Source organism: Priapulus caudatus, unplaced genomic scaffold (genome assembly GCF_000485595.1).
Source record: "Priapulus caudatus unplaced genomic scaffold, Priapulus_caudatus-5.0.1 Scaffold1625, whole genome shotgun sequence".
Taxonomy (NCBI): domain Eukaryota; kingdom Metazoa; phylum Priapulida; class Priapulimorpha; order Priapulimorphida; family Priapulidae; genus Priapulus; species Priapulus caudatus.
In genome coordinates, this window is record NW_014578686.1 from 25,056 (window position 1) to 46,159 (window position 21,104).

The following is a 21,104-nucleotide window of genomic DNA, read 5'->3' on the forward strand; positions in this document are numbered from 1 at the left end:
GCACACATAGAGTCAGCACCGATACCAAACGTAAACACTAGGGCTGGACATCACAGTCCTCCCCAACTTGAACGGAATGTCTAGGCCATGACGAAGTCCTTAAATCTCTCCGGAAGCCGACGCTCTCGCTGCGGTCTACCTGGTACCAGGTAGCCCTGGAGCGTGCTGGACCACAGCGTCCGGCGGCGGATCGTCTGGTCCGGGGTATTGTTGCAGACCCAGCTCATCCTCCTCCTCATCAGACGACGTCGGGACGTCTTCTGGACGTGTGGGGGAGCGTTTGAATCGGGACGAGTTTCTGGTTACTGTCTTTTCATGACATTCTGCTGTTACCATAAATTCGTTTCTCTTCGTCACAACGACGAGTTTCGGATCAAACGGGGGTCAGACTTCCTCATTCCCTCTCTCTTCATGAGCACAGGTTCACAAATTTTTATACGAGATTCTCTGGCGTATGCCTTGCGATCCGCGTACACTTTTATCCTTGCTTTGGACTCGCTGTCCTTCTGGCGGACGTCGTGCTGCGGTTGCTCGTACGCGATCCGGGGAAGGGTTGTTTTGATGACCCTCCCGAACATCAGCGTAGCTGTAGGTATGCCAGTGCTGCTGTGAGGAGTTGCTCGATAGTTAAGCAGAAAGCTGTGCAGCTCCTGGTTCTAGCTTTTCCCTTCCGCTATGGCAGCTTTAATGGACTTCTTCACCGTCTTCATAAAGCGTTCTGCCTCGGCGTTTGCGAGCGGCCACAGGGGAGTAATATTACGATGCTTGACGCCTTTGTGCCGTGCGTAGTCAGAGAATGCGCTGCTGTTGAAGGGGGATCCGTTATCCGACTTGACCACATCGGGTACACCGAATTCTCCAATGATCTTGTCAATGACAGGTATGACAGTATTTGCTGTAAGAGAGGACACTGGTTCCATGACGACGTAGCGTAAGAAGTCGTTGGAGATTACCATAAAGTGCGTACCCATGCCAGGTACCTGTCAAAAATCAGTGTTTATTTCTGACCATGGACGTTCAGGCAGTGCTGACATTTTTAGGGGTTCCCGTGTTTGGGTGGGCGTCGCTACCTGGCACGCCATGCAACTACGAATCATTTCCTCTACTCGATGGTCTATACCGCTGAACCACGTTCTCACGTATGAGCGCCTTTGTCTTGACCATGCCTTGATGACCAACGTGTGCCAGCTCGACAGCGCGTTGTTGCAGTTTATGTGGTACAACAATCCGTGTGACACGTAGAATCAAGTTGCCGGATTCGGTCACGGATAGTTCCCCTCAAACTTTGTGAATTCGATCGAATGATGCCGTGTTAACACCGGGTCGTTGTTTCGCGATCTCCCATTTGCCAAAACGGATGGCGTGAATGACAGCTTGCAGGGTCGCATCGCGTTCGGTGCAGTTGTGGAGTTCAGTCAGGGTCATTGCTTTGGGTGCAGAAGTAGCAGCGATGTGGTTGATGTACTCCTCCATAACCCTATCCTTTCTCCTAGAGCACTCAGTGACGCTAGGTGTGTGTCTTGTCTGACTTGAAGTAATCTGCTGGATTGTTCTTTCCGCTTCGATACTTCAGCTCGATCTCGTACGGCTGGAGTCTGAGTGTCCAACGTTCGATGCATGCTGGAGGCTTTGACCGCGGATTATTGTACAGCGGCACCAGTGGTTTGTGGTCGGTGTATATGGTTACTGGACTTCCCATCACATAGATGTGAATGTGTTCACAGGCCCACACCACAGCCAGGGCTTTGCGCTCTGTTTGGCTGTAACGCTGTTCAACTGGTGTGAGCGCTCTGCTGGCATACTGTACAGTGTGACGCGTGCCGTTTTTCCCTGCCTGCATCAGAATAGCGCAGATACCTACAGGACTGGCATCAACGTGCAGTTCAGTTGCCAATGAGGGATCGAAGTACCGCAGTACTGGCGCTTGTGTCAGTGCGGTCATCAGCGCGTTGAAGGCTGCTTGATGCTTCGCCAACCATTGCCACGGGATGTCTTTCTTGGTCAGTTCTCGGAGGTCGTGCGTGATTGTTGCGTAGTCGTGGACAAATCTGGACCCGCAGTAGTTTGACATTCCGAGGATACTACGGATCTCGGACGCAGACTTTGGCGGTTCCATCTCCAGAATTGCTTGGATTTTCGATGTATCAGCGGCAAGACCTGCTTTCGAGAAGATGTGACCGAAGAATTCAAGTGATGTTTTGTTGAACTCGCACTTCTTCTTGGAGAGAGTGAGCCCTTTTCCCTCAGACGTTGGAATGCAGCTCGGAGATTCTCGTCGTGTGCCGTTTGGTCAGTTCCGAAAACGAGTATGTCATCGCTCAGATTGATGACACCATTGAGACCGGCTAGGGCTTGTCTGATGGCTTCTTGAAAAACCTCGGCAGCGCTACAGATGCCGAACTTCAACCTGGTGAATTGCCTCAGGCCGACGTGTGTGGCGAACGTTGTAATGTACCGTGATGCCTCGTCGAGTTCTAGCTGGTTATAGCCTTGATTTAGGTCTAGCTTAGAAAACACTGTCGCACCGTTGAGGTCGTTCACAAGCTCGTTGATTGTAGGCGTTGAGTGGCGTTCCCTCTTTATTGCTGTGTTCGCACATCGCATGTCGATGCACACCCGGAGCTGTCCGTTTTTCTTCGGGACACAGACCACTGGAGAGACCCACGGTGTCGGGCCGGTATGTGGTTGAAGTACTCCGAGGTCTTCATCTGCTTGAAGTTGAGCTTCAAGGTCTTTGCGCACGTGAAATGGAACGCGTCGATGTGTCTGTGCTACAGGTTGGACGGTTTCATCAATGTGTAGGTGCACGTTATAGTCCTTCAGCTTACCCAGACCAGTGAACAGGTCGCTATATTCACTCACCAGTTGTTCTGCGTTGCGTCTCCCAATGGCGTTCACCAGTGTGATAAGCTTGAGTTGACGTGATGTCTGCCAACTGAGAAGTGAGGCGCTTCCGTTGCGTACTACGGTGAGTGTTGCATCACATGACCTGTTCTTGTATGTCAGGCACGATGTGAACTCTCCAAGCGTTTGCAGTGGTGTCGTCTCGCCATACGCGTATCCTTGCTGAAGAACGTTGTAGCGGCGGCGGACTTTGCATGGAGCGGTAGTGTTCCTCAGAGAGCAGGTTGACGCTTGCTCCCGAGTCAGCCATCATGGTGATGTGGTTGTTGCCAATGTTGATGTCAAAATGTGGTGAGGCGGCTTGACCTTCTATGTTCACCTTGTAGGTGTACTCGGCGTCTTCTACCTCCTCTATTTGGTGCACTCTTGACGTTGACAAACATACAGCAGCAAAATGGTTTTGCTTCCCACAATTTCTACAGGCTTGACCCCATGCCGGACATTTCTTGAATCCACCTTGGTGTGGCCACTGACCTCCACAGTTCCGGCACTTCTTAGTGGTGCTGTTTGGAGCTGGTTTTGGATGGCGAGTGGTGAAATTCCCGGCAGGCTGTTTATGGACATGCTGTTTTGACTTTGATGCGAACGTTGGTTTGTTCCGGCTTAGGAGATTAACCCCTTGACTCTTGATCGCCTTGGAGTGTGCATGTGTCACTTCAAGGTTTCGGGCGTATTGCAATAGCTGGTCTAATGTTACGTCCGGATCACTCAGTCCCTTGTCACGCACCTTGTCTAGCCGACAACCCATGATGACCTGTCCCTTAACCTATGCATTAGGCTCCGCGAACTGGACAGGTTTTGCACAGTTATTTTGAGGATACAGTAGAAATCTGTTAAATATTGGTGTATCTGGACAGTTTTGAAGAGGTATCTTTTGAACTCAGTGTTTGGCTTCCGGTAATTAGCCTAGTAGATGCGGCCAGTTACTCGCCGTAAAGTCTGACTGCACAGCTGTTTGACTTCGATGCTGTTTTCGATATATGGCACATAGCTTCAAAAATTATTGTTCTCTGTTCGCTTGGTGCAAATGCATCCGTGGCGCCGCGCTATTGGATTTGGCGCCAGGATGCACAGCTGCAGCACCGATTATATCGTAGACGTTCGCGGGCGTGCGCGCTTGCAGACGAATGCGCGCAACATTCGCGCTCGGCGGTCAGGCTTTCATGGGCTATCTTTGCGCATCGCTCTCTAGTATCCGACGTCTCTCTCTGATTTCCGGATAGGCTCAATAACTGTGATCGAGCTGTCTACGATGGTCGTGATGTCGGAAACCGTACGTATGAGCAGTATCTCTTTTGCCCGCGTTAACTATGCACACGTTGAAATGTAATTCAATTATAGCAGCAAATTTCGTACATCGAGACAGTTTTGCTTCGATCGGCCTTCAAACGGCTGTTACGGAGGCGGTTGTAGTGAATGCTGCCTTTCATATGATTCTTATGATTGTTTGATCCTCGGCAATGTAATGTTCTAAATTGTTTGTGATTGATGATATTCAAAGCCAGATTGATCAAATGATTATATAACACTCGTTTCTGCTTATTATTCTTGCGTCTTCTTTTCTTATTACCGGTTGTCGCTCGACGCTATGCAGTCACATTGCACACATTAGGTCAGCACCGGCCGATACAAGTAAAAATAGCTGGGCGTTATGCAGCCCTCTCGGTGCACCAGCATCGGAAAACGCGCATTAGCGGCCGGCCAATACAACTAACTGCCAGTATCTGTGAATTACTTAACTCGGTCCCTTTAGAGGATTAGTATAGGAGATGTACGATCTGATAAATCGAAAACGACGGAGTTGTGTATAGCAACGAGGGTTTGCGTAGCCAGAGATGGATGTGACAACGGCTAAATGCCTCACAAAGATTGATTTGGGGTAATGTGCGCGCGTTTATAGCCGTCAAAAAACGGAATTTTAAACGTTTCGTTGGGAGTGGGGTGGGTACGGCTGAGCCGGCCAACTTGCAGTTATCACCCGATGCACGCGAGCGCTTTATAGCACCATGGAACTGTGATTGCTGGGGGCGGCGGGAAATGCGCTGGGGGCTGGGTGTGAAGTGATAGTTTTTATCCTCTACTTTAAACTCGGCAGTGGCCTGGCGGACCGGCGGCAGGTATGGAGCGGATGAGGGCGTGCAAGTGGTACATAGTATAGCGTTTCTAAACATAGTCTGGACGGTGTGGGGAATCGAGAAGGAGCCGTTTCATAGCATGGCATTTAATAAAGCGTTTTGCTCGGACCGGGTATTCTCAGTCTGTCAAAGTGCTCTCACAAGGGCGATCGGCGAGTGTGAGACGTGCGATAGAGGTGAGTGAGGGGCGCGGCGCTGTGTGCGGGGCCGATAATATGCAGTCAGTAGGTTAGCGGGCGTGAGAACAGCCAGTCTAGAACGACGCGGTGGGCTGTAAAGACAAGCACAGATCGCGGTGACTTGCGCGACATAGATGTATATTGCTTTAGACATCGTACGACGCCCACGGAATTTCTCGGCACACAGCAAGTGAGACATTCACACGCACACGGTGTAGCGCAGATACGCGCACGTCCATCAGGAAACAACGACGCCAACATCACACGGAGACACAATTACAACGCAGATCGTCGGCACGCTAAGCTCGGCTGCGCACACGTTCACGCGCACACGACTTGGCAGCGCACGCACATATACAGAGCCACTTACCACGCACAGCATTTCGCATACATGTACCCTCCATTCGGCACACGCATGGCATACGCTACACGCACTTAATACGGCGAACACAAGACTACAGGCAAGGAACGCAACGGGCGCCTTCAACAGCCGGCAAAGGACGCACGCACTGAAAAGTGCACTGACGGCACGGAAGCACTTAGTCGACAGTTGACCGAGTACGGGACGCACACTGGACGAGAGTGAACACTCGGACCGCATCGTAGCGCCTACATACTGCACCACGTACACGCACACACAGTCAACACACGAAGCACTGGCCAGGCGCACTACATGCACAAGCCACGTACGTCACACGCGACTCGCGACACAACACAAGAGCAACATGAATCATGCAAGCACGCAGCGCACATCGCAGTTATAAAATAAGATAGGGTACCTGTGTTAGCGAAAATCGATAGAAGCGCATAATGTAGTGGATAATTCACAGGACACACACAGGACGCCGGACACCAGCACACGTCACTATACCTCACGAGTAACACACTCGACAAGCGACACAGACTGCATACGCACACACGGGAAGGGACCAGGAGAAACAGATACGCGAGCGCGTGAAGGCCAGCGGACACTACTCGACGCGAACGACAGCAATTGCAACACAGCATAAGCACGACTAAGCACAGAACATTTGACGCGACACACGACACGGTAAGGGGGGTGGGGGGGGGGGGGGGGGGGGGGGGGGGGCGGGGGGGGGGGGGTGCGGGCGGGGGGGGGGGAGCGGCTGGGGGGGGGGGGGGGGGTGGGGGGGTGGGCGAGTTGCCCGCCCACCCCCCCCCCGCCCACCTGCCCCCCGCGCCCCGCCCACCCCCCGCCGCGCGCGCCGCCCCCCCCCCCCCACCCGCTGCCCCACCTCCACCGCCGGGGTCAATAAGAAGTCAAAGCAAACGGTATGGAAAAAGGGCGGAGGGGAGGGGAAGAAAAGAGGAAACATAAGTAAATAAGAGAGCCCCGGCACCGCCCCGCCGCGCCCCCCCGACCGCGGCCCGGGGGGGCGGACGCCACGTGTAGCACACTAGTGCAGCACTCAGAGAGTTCGTCGATACGCACACACGGGTAGCACGGCTTACACTCGACACACGAGCGCAACGAGACACGGTCATCGCACCACGGATGTGCATGACTGACACGCACACACAGAGGAGACACAAACACGACACGGGGCACTGCAAGCACGCACTGCCACAACGAGACGCACGCCCGCGAACAGGCCTCCACACGTCAGTGAAACACTCAAAGCGGGGGCAGCCGCAGCGACGCACGCACGCTATACACACACGTCACCAACGGAGTTATTAAAATGTAGTTACTTGGGCAAAAGAGTATTCAGAACAAATAAGTGGCGAGAATTTTTATCGCTCCAGTGGGGGGGCGTCCCATTTACATTTACTATGCTATGCATATATGTGCCGTCAGCAGCTGTTATGACTTATCACGCGGCTCTTCTGGGATGTTATGTCATGGTTTTTTGCGGCCTCACCATTGGTGCGCGTAGATGGTGCCGCGCGTGCTATAGCCGTCAATTAAACGGATTTAGACGTTTCGTTCGAGCGACGCCCACGCAATGGCAATCAACCGGGAACGAACGTGGACTCGGCCGACGCGTGCGGTGTGTGGCCGAGAGGCGCTGTACGTTTGTAGGCCATGGCTCTGTTTGGCTGTTGCTTTACCGTACTCTAAACCGGGTTCAGGGCGAGCTCTAGTACATAGTACACCGTTGTGAAACAAGTAGATGGTTACGAAGATCAAGCCTTCTACGATGAATTACTGAAAGGTTTCCACACGGGGGATTCAATGTGTTTCTAACATGGATTCAATATCGATCGAGCATTGGCTGCCTACGATTCACATACAGGTGTCCCGAAAGGGTAGTTCCGATGGCGCATATGACAATCACGACGACAGTCGATTTCGGTACTTATAACCAACCGCCGTGGGTTGACTCCACTCCCCCCCAGCTTGTTCGATCCCAGCTGTGTCACGTGCTTCTTCGCTGCCGGGGATCGCTCATCCATATCATTGGCATTCGTAGGAACCATTTGACTATCGGATGAATGGTTGATGAATGGTCAGGATGTGTGCTGATGAAGTTCTGTCGATATTCGAGTGTTTATAATGGCAAGGGGGTAAACGCTATGGACCAGGTTAGAAGTTGCTTATATTTAATAATAAATGACCAGGGGGTCCCACGGCCACACGCCCAGGCACACGCACCACGCTCACAGAGAACGACAAGATCACACAAACGCGGCAGCGCACGCCCGCACACGCCAGGCTACACACTGGGAGTTGACACGAAGGTCACCACGGCACTACGCACACGACACTCGCACACGCATCTGCACACACCGGTGCACACTATTCAAACGATACTCGCACACACAACTACGCAGCGCACAACTGACAATGCACGCACACGTACGTCGCCACCTAATGAACGACAGTACACACAGGTGACACACTCGCATCCGGCGACACGCACACACGGGCAGGTGGGACACACGACACGGCGTACTGCAACTCGTACAGGCGAGTGATACACTCACACGACATTGCACGACACGCACACGCACACCACTTATGCACAAAGTAACAACACTGCCACGCACACGACAGGGCGAAGCGTGAACACACACGACACGCACACGGCACTGCTACACACAGTGAACACTCACACACACGAGACTACGACACACTGCATCAAGCACGCACGTACGCCGCACACACACGACGACACAAAGGTCACTACAACAGCACGCGTGCCGCCCGGCCTTCGGGCTCTATGGTCTCGTTTTGCAAGCGTGGCCAACTTTATGTAAGTTCTTAGGAGATAGATGCGCGAATACCGCAAACGTATATGAGTGGTTGCCCACCAAATAAAATCCGCCCTTAACCTCCCAAACCTTACGCAATGACAAAAAATCGCCTATCCTTCCCGTTGCTTGCCGTAGTAATTGGTGCTTCGCCTGCAAGAAAGTCCTCCGTGCATATTGAGGGGGTTTCCCACCCCAAACACCCCCAAATTAACCCTCCCGCCATTCACATATCCCGTCTAGGAATGAGGGCCCCACATCCGATGATTTCCGCCGCCGAAAATTGCTCAAGGGAGGGATTGGCCTTCCAGAATGCACTCAATTATATATCCCCGTAGACGTACCTCAATGAAGTCTGGCCTCCAATTCACCCCTGCCCAAAAGTCGACTCTGTTGCTGGAGCTAATGAGAACACGAAGGACCCCAAAAACCCAAAATCCCCCTCCCACCGCCCTCCTAGAAACGGCCCCCTATCCTCCCCCCAAACCCTCAAAACGCATCAAATTTGCCCCCAAGAAATGCAGCTCCACCCAAGGGGTTACACTTCCCCCTATTCCCCCCAAATTCGACAATAATAAGCTATGCATCCGTGCGCCGACCTATGGATTTGGCGCACGGATGCACAGCTGCCAATGCCCGATACTATCGTAGCACGTTCCCGCGGTCGCGTGCGCCTTGCCGCGGAACTGCGCGCAACATCCGCGCTCGGCAGTCAGGATCAATGCTTCCTTTGAGAAAAGAAGAGCGAAAACGCTGCGTAGCGGCAAACTAACACATCTTCGCTGCCCCCACTCCATCACCTTACACGGATTACATAGTAGCGGAATTTGCCGTGCAAACTGAATTAAGCAGTTCTGGCGATTGCACGACGGATTCGACTACCCACGTACCTCGACATTTGCCAGAAATGCTCCCAATTTTTTGTTCGCTACTAGGCGCGCTTTCTTTGCTGTAATAAAGGGATTTCAAGTTTCTTCTTTGTTTGTTCTTGTTGATGAGTCTAGTACATATGGCGTGCCATAGACGGCGCAACGAGGCTATAGGCATAGTAGACTGGTACCCGTTCGCCACCTTCACTCCGGCATATCTCTACATTCACGTAGTGTAGCGTGCGGAACTGTCGACCGGGTACCAGTCTATATGCATATAGCCTCGTATCCTGTGCAGCACGGGCGGCCGGCGCTAACCGCCTATAACCGGCCTAACGGCTAGACTCGTACCCGCTCGACAGTTGCACAAGCTTTTTCAGTGTAGCGAAGGATACTTGCCCGAGTGAAGGTGGCGAACGTCTACCAGTCTAGCTATAACCACCCCCAACTGTATCCGTGGCCTCCATATTGCAGAAAGCCGACGATAGAGAGCATGGCGAGACACTGTTTACTCAACTACACAACAAATTGTGTTTACACAGGTGTTCACTCAGGGTGATACAATTGTATCCACACCTACGAATACTTCTATTACTACAAGTACATGTTACAATAATTACTAGTAAGTACTACTACTAGTACTACTAAGTACTAGCACTACTAGTACTAGTACTAGTTACTACCAGGAGCTAATAATGACAAACTCGATCTGTTACTAATACTAGTAAGTTACTAATAATGACGACTCCTGTTACTACTACTAGTACTACTACTAGCACTACTAGACTACTAGTACTATAGTCCGCAAATGCATACGTTATAACTCTGTTTTGCTAATCTGAGGGTGCGGGTTTATCCATGCCCACTATAATGGGTTGCCCATTACTGTGGTCAGCGTCGGCTCGGACTACTAGTGCTACTACTACTAGTTACTACTATAGTACTAAATGCCCGTCTCCACACAAGTGGCACGACACGACACAGCAAAACGCAGCGCCGTTGTGCTGAAAAAAATACATTGTGATTTCGCGCATTGTGTCTGAGCGCATTGTGTTTACTCTGGTTCAGTGATCAGAAATTATGCATGTGCTTGTTGTCCATTGGCTGATGGTAGCGTGAGCAGAACACGTGATAAAAAACAATCGCGTTGATTGGTGATTGGTTCAATTGTCTTTTCGCCGTCACGTCCTTCGGCAACTCTACATAAAATCCTGGCAATCTCTCATCTTACTTTCATTCAACCTTGTATGTACACGGCTCTTCTTGGAGCCAGTGAATGTAAGGATATTGTAGGAGTAGATATGCCAGAAGATGTGATCTTGACTTCTTGAAAACGAACATAAAATACGTGTTCGATTGCGGCCTTCTAAATCGTAACAATATCACGTAAATTATACCGTATCTATTGCGTAAAGTGCTCGTAATCAACTCGTAAGGCAACGCGTTACAATCGTGACAATTGTTACGAAGTCATTACGATTATTGGGGACAGCAGTTTACGGATGTTACGTGTTGTTGCGGCGAGTCGTTGTAGCATATACTTACGGGATTGTTTTTAGTAGTTATTTACGGAAAATCATTGCCGTTGGACACTTCGTGAGAAGATTTGACATGGATAAAAAATTTTGCCTTCCTTTACGTATCGCTTACGAGTGTCTGCGGTAGTGTAGACGGAGTGAAAGTTACGATACGCAGCGAGTATTTACGGATGCGTTGGCGTTGACTACGAGTTGACGACGTAAGGACTCGTAAGAAAAATCCGTGTTATGTGAATGGGTATTAATAATGATTTGGACGTATTAAACGTTGGGCAAAGATTTTGTAAAAATCCAAGCCTATTATTTTATGAAAAATTTTGATAAATTAATATAGTGATACGAATAAGTGCACGTATTGTGCGCGCCCATTTACTATCTTTCAAATACAGTGCCGTTTACGAGGACATCTCCATTTCGCCGTGGATTCCCCGAGCTCCGCCACTTTACAAACTAAGTGCTGAGCTGACTGCATCAGTTTGTGGATTAATATACATAATAGTGCTCAAGGTACACGCTTAGCTGTGTCAGGTGTTGGGTAACATCTTCAGTCATCTTGTTCATGCACAATTTTACAAACCTTTGTCCATCAGTTGTACCCGTAGAGTAATTAAACAATAAAATATAGTGCTATTGTACTTTGTTTGTAAAGTCAGTGACATTTTATCTATGAAAAATAAATTGATCGGCTGTGTCTGCAAATGTGCTCAGCTGATAACTATATTTTGAAAATAAAAAATCTGTTGTACAAATATCAGAAATGAGTTGTTGAATAACCTTATTCTACTGAATTGTAATAAATAAAACATTCAAAATATTAGTATTTCATTCTTATTTATATTTTTGCAAGACGCATGGTAATTACTGTTGAAAAATTTATTTTGACACTGTCTTATAAAAGCACAAGGTAGCATACATGTGCAGATTCCCACAAGACTGCATGGTATGCGAATTCCAGATAGTTATTTCAATATAAACAAACCCAAACGAGGTAGTACCCAACTGGTTCTCAAGCTGTATCAATTCCCCCTGTGTCACCTAAGCACATTATCATTATTTTCCTGATGCTTCTTCATCCTGGTTTGTCTTACACTCAATAATTAATCTAGCAGTTCAGGCATCTCGATTAATGTTGACGCAACTGGTTGTTTTCTAACTTACAATTCTAATCTTCAGTCGCCTGATTAATAGAAGAAATAGGCAGTTGTTGTGTTTAATTCAGCACACTATTTAGTAATATCTAATGTACTTATGACATGTCAGAGTATCTTAGCCAAGCAAATAATTACATAAGCTATACAACATAACCTACAATGCCCACAGTAGATAATATCGGTGATGTCTCAAGTCATCGGGAAAGTATTCTAACGGTCTACTGCCATAATCAGTAAGACATATTCAGATGTATATAACACTAGTATGCGTTTATAACATCATACGTTCATCAAACATGCATTTTTTAATTCATCGAATCTGGTTGTTGAACTCACCGCAGAAATTTAATATCATTGCAGCCATTTTCGTGGGCGTTCAACAGTTTACTGTCGATGTGAGTGCCTAACATCCATCGACATTTCTTGATCAATTAACAGAAAGTCGAGGTGGTAAATTGTCCGGGTCACACAGCTCGATCACACAGGAGTGAATGTCGCTCCACCAACTGAGGTCGCTTTAACTGTGTACATAACTGCTGGACTGATCTCTAAACAGCTGCCTTAGATCTTGGTCCAAGCTTAGTTCATTAAACATGTTTTATCAGTTCTGCAAAGGTGCAGATGCATTTTTTCACAAACTGCCGTTTACCAGATTGCAGCAGCATTGTCACAAAACAATGAGAGCCAGCCTGTTTTCTTCCTTGTCTCGTCGGGACCGTGAATCGATTGTCATGTAGGTAGATATGCTCCCTTCTCAGTAGACTGGTTGGTAGCAGTTTTCAGTAAGCCGCCTCTGCTGTCACTGTGTGTGTGAATCCGAATCCGTGATGTTGTCTCGGTCCAGAACAGTAATGCACATCCGTGTGTACATGGCTCGCCAAGGCAGCCCATGCAGGTCGGCAGTGGCGCAAGACGAATTGTTTCCCGCGTCTTTCTCTACGGCCAATCAAGACCTATGGTTTTAGCGCCAGTCATGAAAGAATGCATTACTTGTAACCGTTCAAAGTAAAACTCGAGGTTACCAACCAAACACATATGACAGAATAGAGTAAGACAATGTTACTGTTTAGTTGTACTGGTTTAGCTATTTGGTAGAAATTTAAATTATTTAAGTTGGCAGCAGTGTGCCAGAATTGTGGAGGGTAGAGCTCTATTTAAAAAAATCTACGACTGCAGCAAACACACGCACGCACGCACCACCGCACACAGCACTACACATACAGCCACACACACACACAGTCCACAGCACATTGTATACAGTTAGGCAAGTACTATATAGTATATTTAGTAATAGTACACTGTAGTATATTTACCTACGATACACAGTCACTACATATATACCGTAGTAATAGTTTAACATCATACACTGTATTAGGGGTACTACCTCCACACACTGTGAATTGCTGATGTTCTAGACTATTTCAACTGAATACTGGTTATATAAGCTGTAATGAAGCTAATGACTAGATAGTACCTGCTAAAGACAATAATGTAAGCCACAACCCGAAGAAGATAGCCCTTAACGGCCCTATCCTCTTGGGTTTGGGTACATTCTTGTATCTAGCTTAACCCTAGGCAACCTAGGTTGAACGTTTATTCTGATTGATTGATGCCGTTGTCTGACGTCGCCTCGTAGCCCATCCACTAATCAAACTGATTTTACCTGATTGTAAACTGTATATGGCATCCAAATTGATTTATAACTTTCAAATTTGTCCAGATATCGGGCTTTTGCTGTACAGCGAAGCGTTCAAAGAAAGAACGGTAAGAAACTTCCATAAACTTGCGAACGGCCACCATCTTGCTTGTACTCGAGCGCCATCTGTCGTCGATTTGCTCAAATGCAATTGGCCTTCGTGATATTTGCGTTGGCTAAGAACGCAAATAAGGAAAACGGTGCGAAAGCCTATTCATTTCCGTGCATTTCTATTTTTCGATTTTCAGCTTAAATAATAGGAAATAGGTGCAGAAACCCATTTCCATTTGCAACGTGCAAATGGGAAAACAAACTACAACAGATCAGAAACCCCCATTTCGCTATTTCATTTTATTTAAGGAATAGGAAATTAGGTCAGAAAACACCATTTCTATTTGCAACGTCAAATGGAAAACAAACTAACGGTATGTACGTGATTGGTTCGTAGCATAGCCGGTTGCCAGAATGGCGTGCAAAGCGCGGTTCGAGGCACAAGTACTGGAAACAAGGTAAAATATATTTGTTTAATTACTTCGCTCATAATAGTTTATTATACGATTTCTTGTTTAGGCTATTGTGTTATACATATTGTTTTATGTTCCATCGAAATTATCGGCTAAAGTAAATTGAACTCCGGACTAGCTCTAGTTACTATATATGGCGGTAGATTGTCCAGGGGGAATTTCTCCTGGTGTAATTGTCTGGGTCCTAAATTGTCCGGGTTTAATTATCTCAGTGGTGGTGCAATTGTCCGGGTCTAATGTTATCCGGGTCTAATTGGATTGGGTCCTAATTGTCCGAGGTAACCGATACCGTTATTTAGAAATCAAAGCAGCAAAAATGCAAAAACGTATATAAAATAAAAAGTAACATACAAACCAGCTTAATCGTTTTATAATTTAATTAGAGAAGAAATCAAGCAATATAATTCGAGCTACGGTGACGTTTTTAATTCCTAAGAACGTTTACTGCATCGACACCTTAAAAATAATTACAGAAATATGATTACTAACGCTTTCGTATAGAAAGTCGTCATGTGTTATCAGACGGGTGAAATATGCAGCGCCGACGTCAGTATCTGAGTAGGGCGCTGTCACCTACCCCTGTTGCGGCTATGCTGTGGTGTTCTCTATGTTATAACCGGTGCAGCCATGGTGCGGCGCAACTAGCTAGAACACCCGTCATGCTTCTAACAATCTTCGTCTCAGAAGACCAACCTCTCACGCCTTCTCCCTTTAATTGGAGTTGATATCTTGCCGCGTTTGTACCTCTTGTCGGCGCCATAAATAATTAACGCGACGCAGAAAACGTGATATGTTTACCCGCGCTCATGATCTTAGATCCCGTAGTAAGAGCACAATTCCACAAGTGACTGCTCATTGTGCGCATATTACAAATTTGACGCCTGTTTTTGATGATTTCCTTGATAGTATGGATGAAGCTCGTTAGATATCCGTCCGGGGAGAGACAGAGATGACTGTGAAATGTCAGCAACAAGCGGGCCTACACTGTGCTGCGATCGATTCAGGCACTTCATATATATAATATATATATATATATATATATTATATATATATATATATATATGATAAATATAATATGATGGCGCCCGCAGTATTCTGTCGGTGGAGGATACAACATCTGGAACAGAAATTTTTATCCGTCACAGATGATGTCAACAGTACTATGTTCATTGCGACATTTATCGTCGGTGATTCATTCTCATTAAAACAACTTAACTCAAATAATTAAAGTAATCATTGCCGTTAACGCGTATATAAATTATTTAAGATAGTGAGTCTGGTAAATATATACAAGATCCGTTTAATAAAAAAGCGTGATTGCGCGAAACACTAGCAAGGGAATCAGTCGATGTTTAATGACATAATGAATGTCATTGTATCGGTCTATGCGGAACGATTCAAACACTATAATACAAGAGAGATGTGTGAGAAGATAGATCTGACAACACTCTCGCAGTCGGTAAACTCTCACTACTGACGCATATTCTATTGGATACCATTTTCTAGAGCCCTTCTGCCATTATTTACGAAGCATATTCCTACAAATTTCCAAACAATATTTTGCATAGATTTAGAAAATGATCTAGAATGAGCAGTACACAAAACAGGCTCACAACAAGAACCATACTTGCAGTCAAGCGTGCACGCACGCACGCACGCACGCACAGCGACACGCACGCCAGTCGCACGTATAATCGCACACGCGCACGCGCGCACAGCGCCAACACACACGCACGCACGATACGCACACACACTCACGCACTATACACACACACACACAACACACACACATCAACACACACCACACACACACACACGTACACAGCACACACACACACCACACACGCACGCACATAAACACACACACACCACCACGCACACCACACACACACACACACACACACACCGCGCACGCACGACACTCAACACACACACGCGGCACACACACACACACACACCACACACACACAGGCACATACATACACACACACACTCACGCACTCACAGCACACACTCATACCCACACACACACCCTCGCACACACACACACACACACACACACACACACAGCACATGCGCGAGCGCGTACACACACACACATCACACACATGCTCGCGCGCGTACACACACACACACGCACGCGCAAACACACAACGCACATACCCACACACACGCACATACACACCCATCACACACGCACATACACACACATCACACACACACACACACACACACATATAATCACACACACTGAGGCATTCACACACACACACACACACACACACTACACCACACACACACACACACACACACTCTCTCTCTACGTACACCACATACACACACACACGCGCGCGCGCACACACCACACACACACTTCGACACACACGCAACGCACACACCACACACACCACGCACGACATGCACGCACGCACGGCACGCACGCGACACGCACGCACACACAGCACACGATATATATATATATATATATATATGTCTGTGTGCAGAGAGAGGGAGAATATTTATTTATTTATTTAATCTATATTTGTCCTTTATTTTTAATGAAGGAAGCGGCGCGGTACGTTGCTCGAATTCTACATCGTTTATTACAATTGTGTTGTATCAAAGCATATATAGCAGCTTAGTTTAACAGATATAAAACTCATGGAGTTGTGGCGGCGAAACATGCCTCGGAGCGCGAAAGTAAAAATATCCATCAGTGAAAAGATTCGAATCTTACATCGTACACCCCACCTCTCATCTCCGCATGTTTGGAAGCTAGTACAGTCAGACAGCCGAGTTAGCAGCAGACGAGGTTTTATTGATTAGAAAGTTTTCACATTCACACCTGCAAAAAACTGGTTTGGTGTCACGTGATCATATGCGCATGCGTGGTGTGACATTAGTCTGGGAGGCTGAAGGTCGATGGCTAAAAGCCATCTCTCTTTGCGTGGATAAGGTAAATGTGTGTAGACACAGCACACGCGCACACGCACACGCTACACGCCACGCACACACGTCACCGCAACACAGACCCGCCACACGCACGCCGACGACCCCCCCCCACCACCACTATATATAATAATATATATATATATATATAATATATATATATATATATATATATTTTATTTATTTATTTATTTATACATACATACATATCTCGAGAGAGAGGCGATATTTCTTTATTTATCGATTCTATATTTATTATTTATTTTTAATGAAAAAGCTGTTGGTGTTGTGGCAAGAGCTGTTGGTAATGACTAGCAATCAGAAGGTGAGGGGAGTGGAGGGTAAATGTTCGAATCTTACCATCGTTGATTACATTTGTGTCATCGAGCATATATAGCCAGCTTTAGTCGAATTGACATAAATACAGAAACGCAAGGTTATTATAGTGATTTAAAAACCAGATAAATTATAGCTTTAATCAAAATCAGAAAACAAAGAATATTGGTTATATAACATTTCGATAAAGAGAGATGCCGACACGAGAAAACACATGAAGTAGGCCTATATGTAATATATAAATACTACAATAATACTGAGATTTTAACCATATGAACTTAAGAAGTACGGGGAATTCACATATAACAACAATAAGGTAATTTAACAGGGTAAACCCAAAAAGTACATGTAATTTAAATAATACAATAATAAGGATTTTCGACCGGCTAAACCCAAGAAGTACAGGTAATTTAAATATTACAATAAACAGTTAATGTAACTGGGTGAACCTAAGAACTACATGTAATTGAAATACTAGGCTTACAGTTATAAGATAATATAACCAAAAATACTAAAGAAGTACTGGAAGTTTGAATATACAACAACAATGAGAGATTTTACCCGGGTAAACCCAAGAAGTTTATGTAATTCAAATGCTACAATAATAACGTATTTTAGCTGGGTAATTATAAAAAAGTTTATGTAATTTAAATGCTACAATAATAACGTGATTGAACTTGGCAAACCCTAGAAGTCCATGTAGTTTAATTGGACCGGATAGTCTCAAGAATTTAAATAAAAACTGTAACCGAGTTATCTGTTCGTAACCCAGATGAGACGGGATACTAGAGAAGCGTTGCCGAAAAGAGGTGTTGATCCGATGCGCTGCGCGCAGATCTTGCGCGCAGTTCCGCAGCAAGGCCAGCGCGGCCGCGGAACGTCCTATCACAGTATGCAGCGCTGGCAGCTATGGATGCCGTGCGCCGACATGCATAGGTCGGCGGCACGAATCCATAGCTGCCAGCGAGCAGTCAATAATTTTAGGGGGAATAAAATGAAACAGCTCAGCTGCATTGAGCTGCTGTTCTTTGCAAGTTCAAATGAAAATATCAATAAAAGTGTCAACACCTTCTACATTCTACACTGTGTTGTATTATGCGTCAGCGCCTTCATGGCAACGAGTGGAGCTGCAGCGGATACATAAGCTGGTTTTATAATAATACATGCAGAAATAATACGCCTCTATTCATGTAAAATAGAAATTTCAGCCTATATAGAAACAATGACGATGTAATAATCACAATATTGTCAATAGGTGAATAGCTCCTGATATGATGCTGTGAATTGTGCGTGTTAGATGACATACTTATCTTACGCCATGACTTGTGCCAGGCTAAAAAATAATTTTGTGAGGAACGGATTTTGTTGACTTCTCAATATTTTTCCTAATGAAACTTTAAAAGACACTGACGGCACTCACTCAGCGACGCACACACACACTACAAACACATACATGCACCTATATAAATGTCTGTGCGGCCTGCGTGCGTACGTACATGCTTCGGTGTGTCACTGCGTGCGTTCATACATGTATACGCACCGTGTGTGCGTATTTGTGTGCTTCGTAGTACTACAGCTAGCTATGTGCTTGCGGGGCATGGCTGCCTGTATAAAGTAGGTACGGGCGTGGATACGTGCATTCCGTCTACGTAATGCTAAGCGAAGGGGTAGAGAAGTTTTTGCTGCACGCTGGCATCCAACTTAATACATGCAAAAATTGCCGTATCGCTTCTGGCCCGCTTTGCGTTGAAAGAAGAAAAACACGAGCTGAATTCAATATAATTATTCTCAGTGTAAACGCACAGGCCGGTGTATATTGTTCGCTGTACGTACGGCTGTGGTACTTTTCCATATAGAAAAAGCATTGCATACAGGCGACGATTCAAGGCACCAGACGGATAGATTTTAGGAGGCGTCGTCTCAGCGGGCCATATACAGATATGATGAAATAATGATGCTCAAATCCAACATATAGACATATAAATTGGCGAGAGTCATCCGCCTGCACAAAAAATGAATCATAATTTCACAATTTAATAAATTGTCATATTGATCATGCGTGTAGCATATATTTGCTAGAATTTAGAGTATGTACAATGTTTATGTTCGAGTACAATGAAAGAAGTGTGTTAGCCATGCTTTTTCATTGGCGTTTCATCCTGGCAGAATTTCCAGCTGTATAATACGCACCATCCATTCCACCATTTCGATCACTCAGTACCCCAACGGTCGTGATCGAATGCCATTTTGCCATCACTCGTACACCGACGGTCGGGTATATAATACTTTGTATAAATATATCATTCGAACTATTAATTATTTGTGCTAACAAATGTTAACAAATCTCTATCGTTAAACGGCAATGGCAACGTCAAGAACAACATTATGTAACAAACTAGACGATGACTAGGCCATTCCAGATGTGTGCTCAACCGATGGAAACTAATCTTTCGTGCTTTTCACCTCCTCAGCATGGAACAACCTTACACTTGTATGCACAACAACAGCGTGGCATGATATATCGATGGATGCAAGATCGATGGTTATGTATGAATGTGAAACTATATATGCTCTATGCTCTATGCAGAGGGCTATGCCTATATGCACTCTGCTCTCTATATATACAGCTCGAACTATTACGTCATCCATCGGAAACCATCAGACCATCGGGGGTACTAAGATGGATACGATAAGTTGAAGAGCACGTCACGATTTCAGGTAGACTGGTACGGACCTTCATCCGCCAAGTATCTCTTCGCTACACTCAACTTATAGTTAGTGCAGCGTGTGGAACTCTCCACCGCGCAGCAGTCTAAGCTCAACGGCCGACCCTTGTGTGAAAAAATACCTTGAAAATGCCTCGTGCAGGGCCTCGTCGTGCCATCTATGGGACAACATATGTACGGAGAATATAGTTCACTGCGTGAAACGGAAAAATGCAAACTCGCTTTTCCAGAGGAAAACGAAACGCGCCAACCAGCAAAACGGCAATTACTAGCATTTATATTTAAATCTTAAGATATCCGGCTGCAGATCGTCGAGCTGTGTCACGCGAAATCACACAAAGGCTGACGAAATTCAAGCGTTCGCGAACCTTGCCCAGTAATGGAAATGGCTGTCAGAATCAGGAAACACCGACCGGCGCTCTTCGTGACCTCATTGTTGCGCCGCAACGTGCCAACTTTTTGCAAACGTTCAGATGCGAGGCTCGTACAGGAGTTGGCGAAAGCAGTGTGCTGCCTCGCCCGCCTATAGCCCATAGACTGGCACTCGCTCCCACCTCCCGGCTTAGCTTAGTCACTCGATGGCTAATCGAGGTGGAAGCGAGTTCCAGTATATATTATAGCCTTTGCACCTTGCAACCTTCTCGAAAGAGAGTAGGCCTATACTAGAAACATTAAGAATTTGGTAGTAAATAGATTTCGTATTTAGTTAGCATTATATTTTATTGAACCGCTTCAAGAGCCTGTGTCTAGTAATAGTATAGGGGTATTCTAACCCTATCAAAGAGCGTTTCTTGGAGCTAGTAGTAGTAGTAGTACTATACTATATATAGTATTAGTACACTAGTAGCTTTAAGGCCCGTCTTCACACACGCGGCGCGGCA

The 21,104-nt window shown here is 46.4% G+C and overlaps 1 protein-coding gene across 1 annotated transcript; it reads right to left on the reverse strand.

The window, feature by feature from the left end:
• Window positions 1-656: 656 nt before the first annotated feature.
• LOC106817193 (uncharacterized protein K02A2.6-like) lies at window positions 657-1,473 on the reverse strand. Its single transcript, XM_014821860.1, has 2 exons — window positions 1,285-1,473; window positions 657-980 (listed from the first exon to the last, which is right to left on the reverse strand). Exons 1-2 carry the CDS (start codon window positions 1,471-1,473, stop codon window positions 657-659), a joined length of 513 nt encoding a protein of 170 aa, XP_014677346.1.
• Between the last annotated feature and the right edge of the window lie 19,631 nt (window positions 1,474-21,104).

Coding starts and splice junctions, on each gene's coding strand:
- LOC106817193 (XM_014821860.1), bottom strand. CDS start 1,473: ATGGAGGAGTACATCAACCACATCGCTGCTACTTCTGCACCCAAAGCA. Junction 981..1,284: donor CATTCGATCGAATTCACAAA/GTTTGAGGGGAA, acceptor GATTTTTGACAG/GTACCTGGCATGGGTACGCA.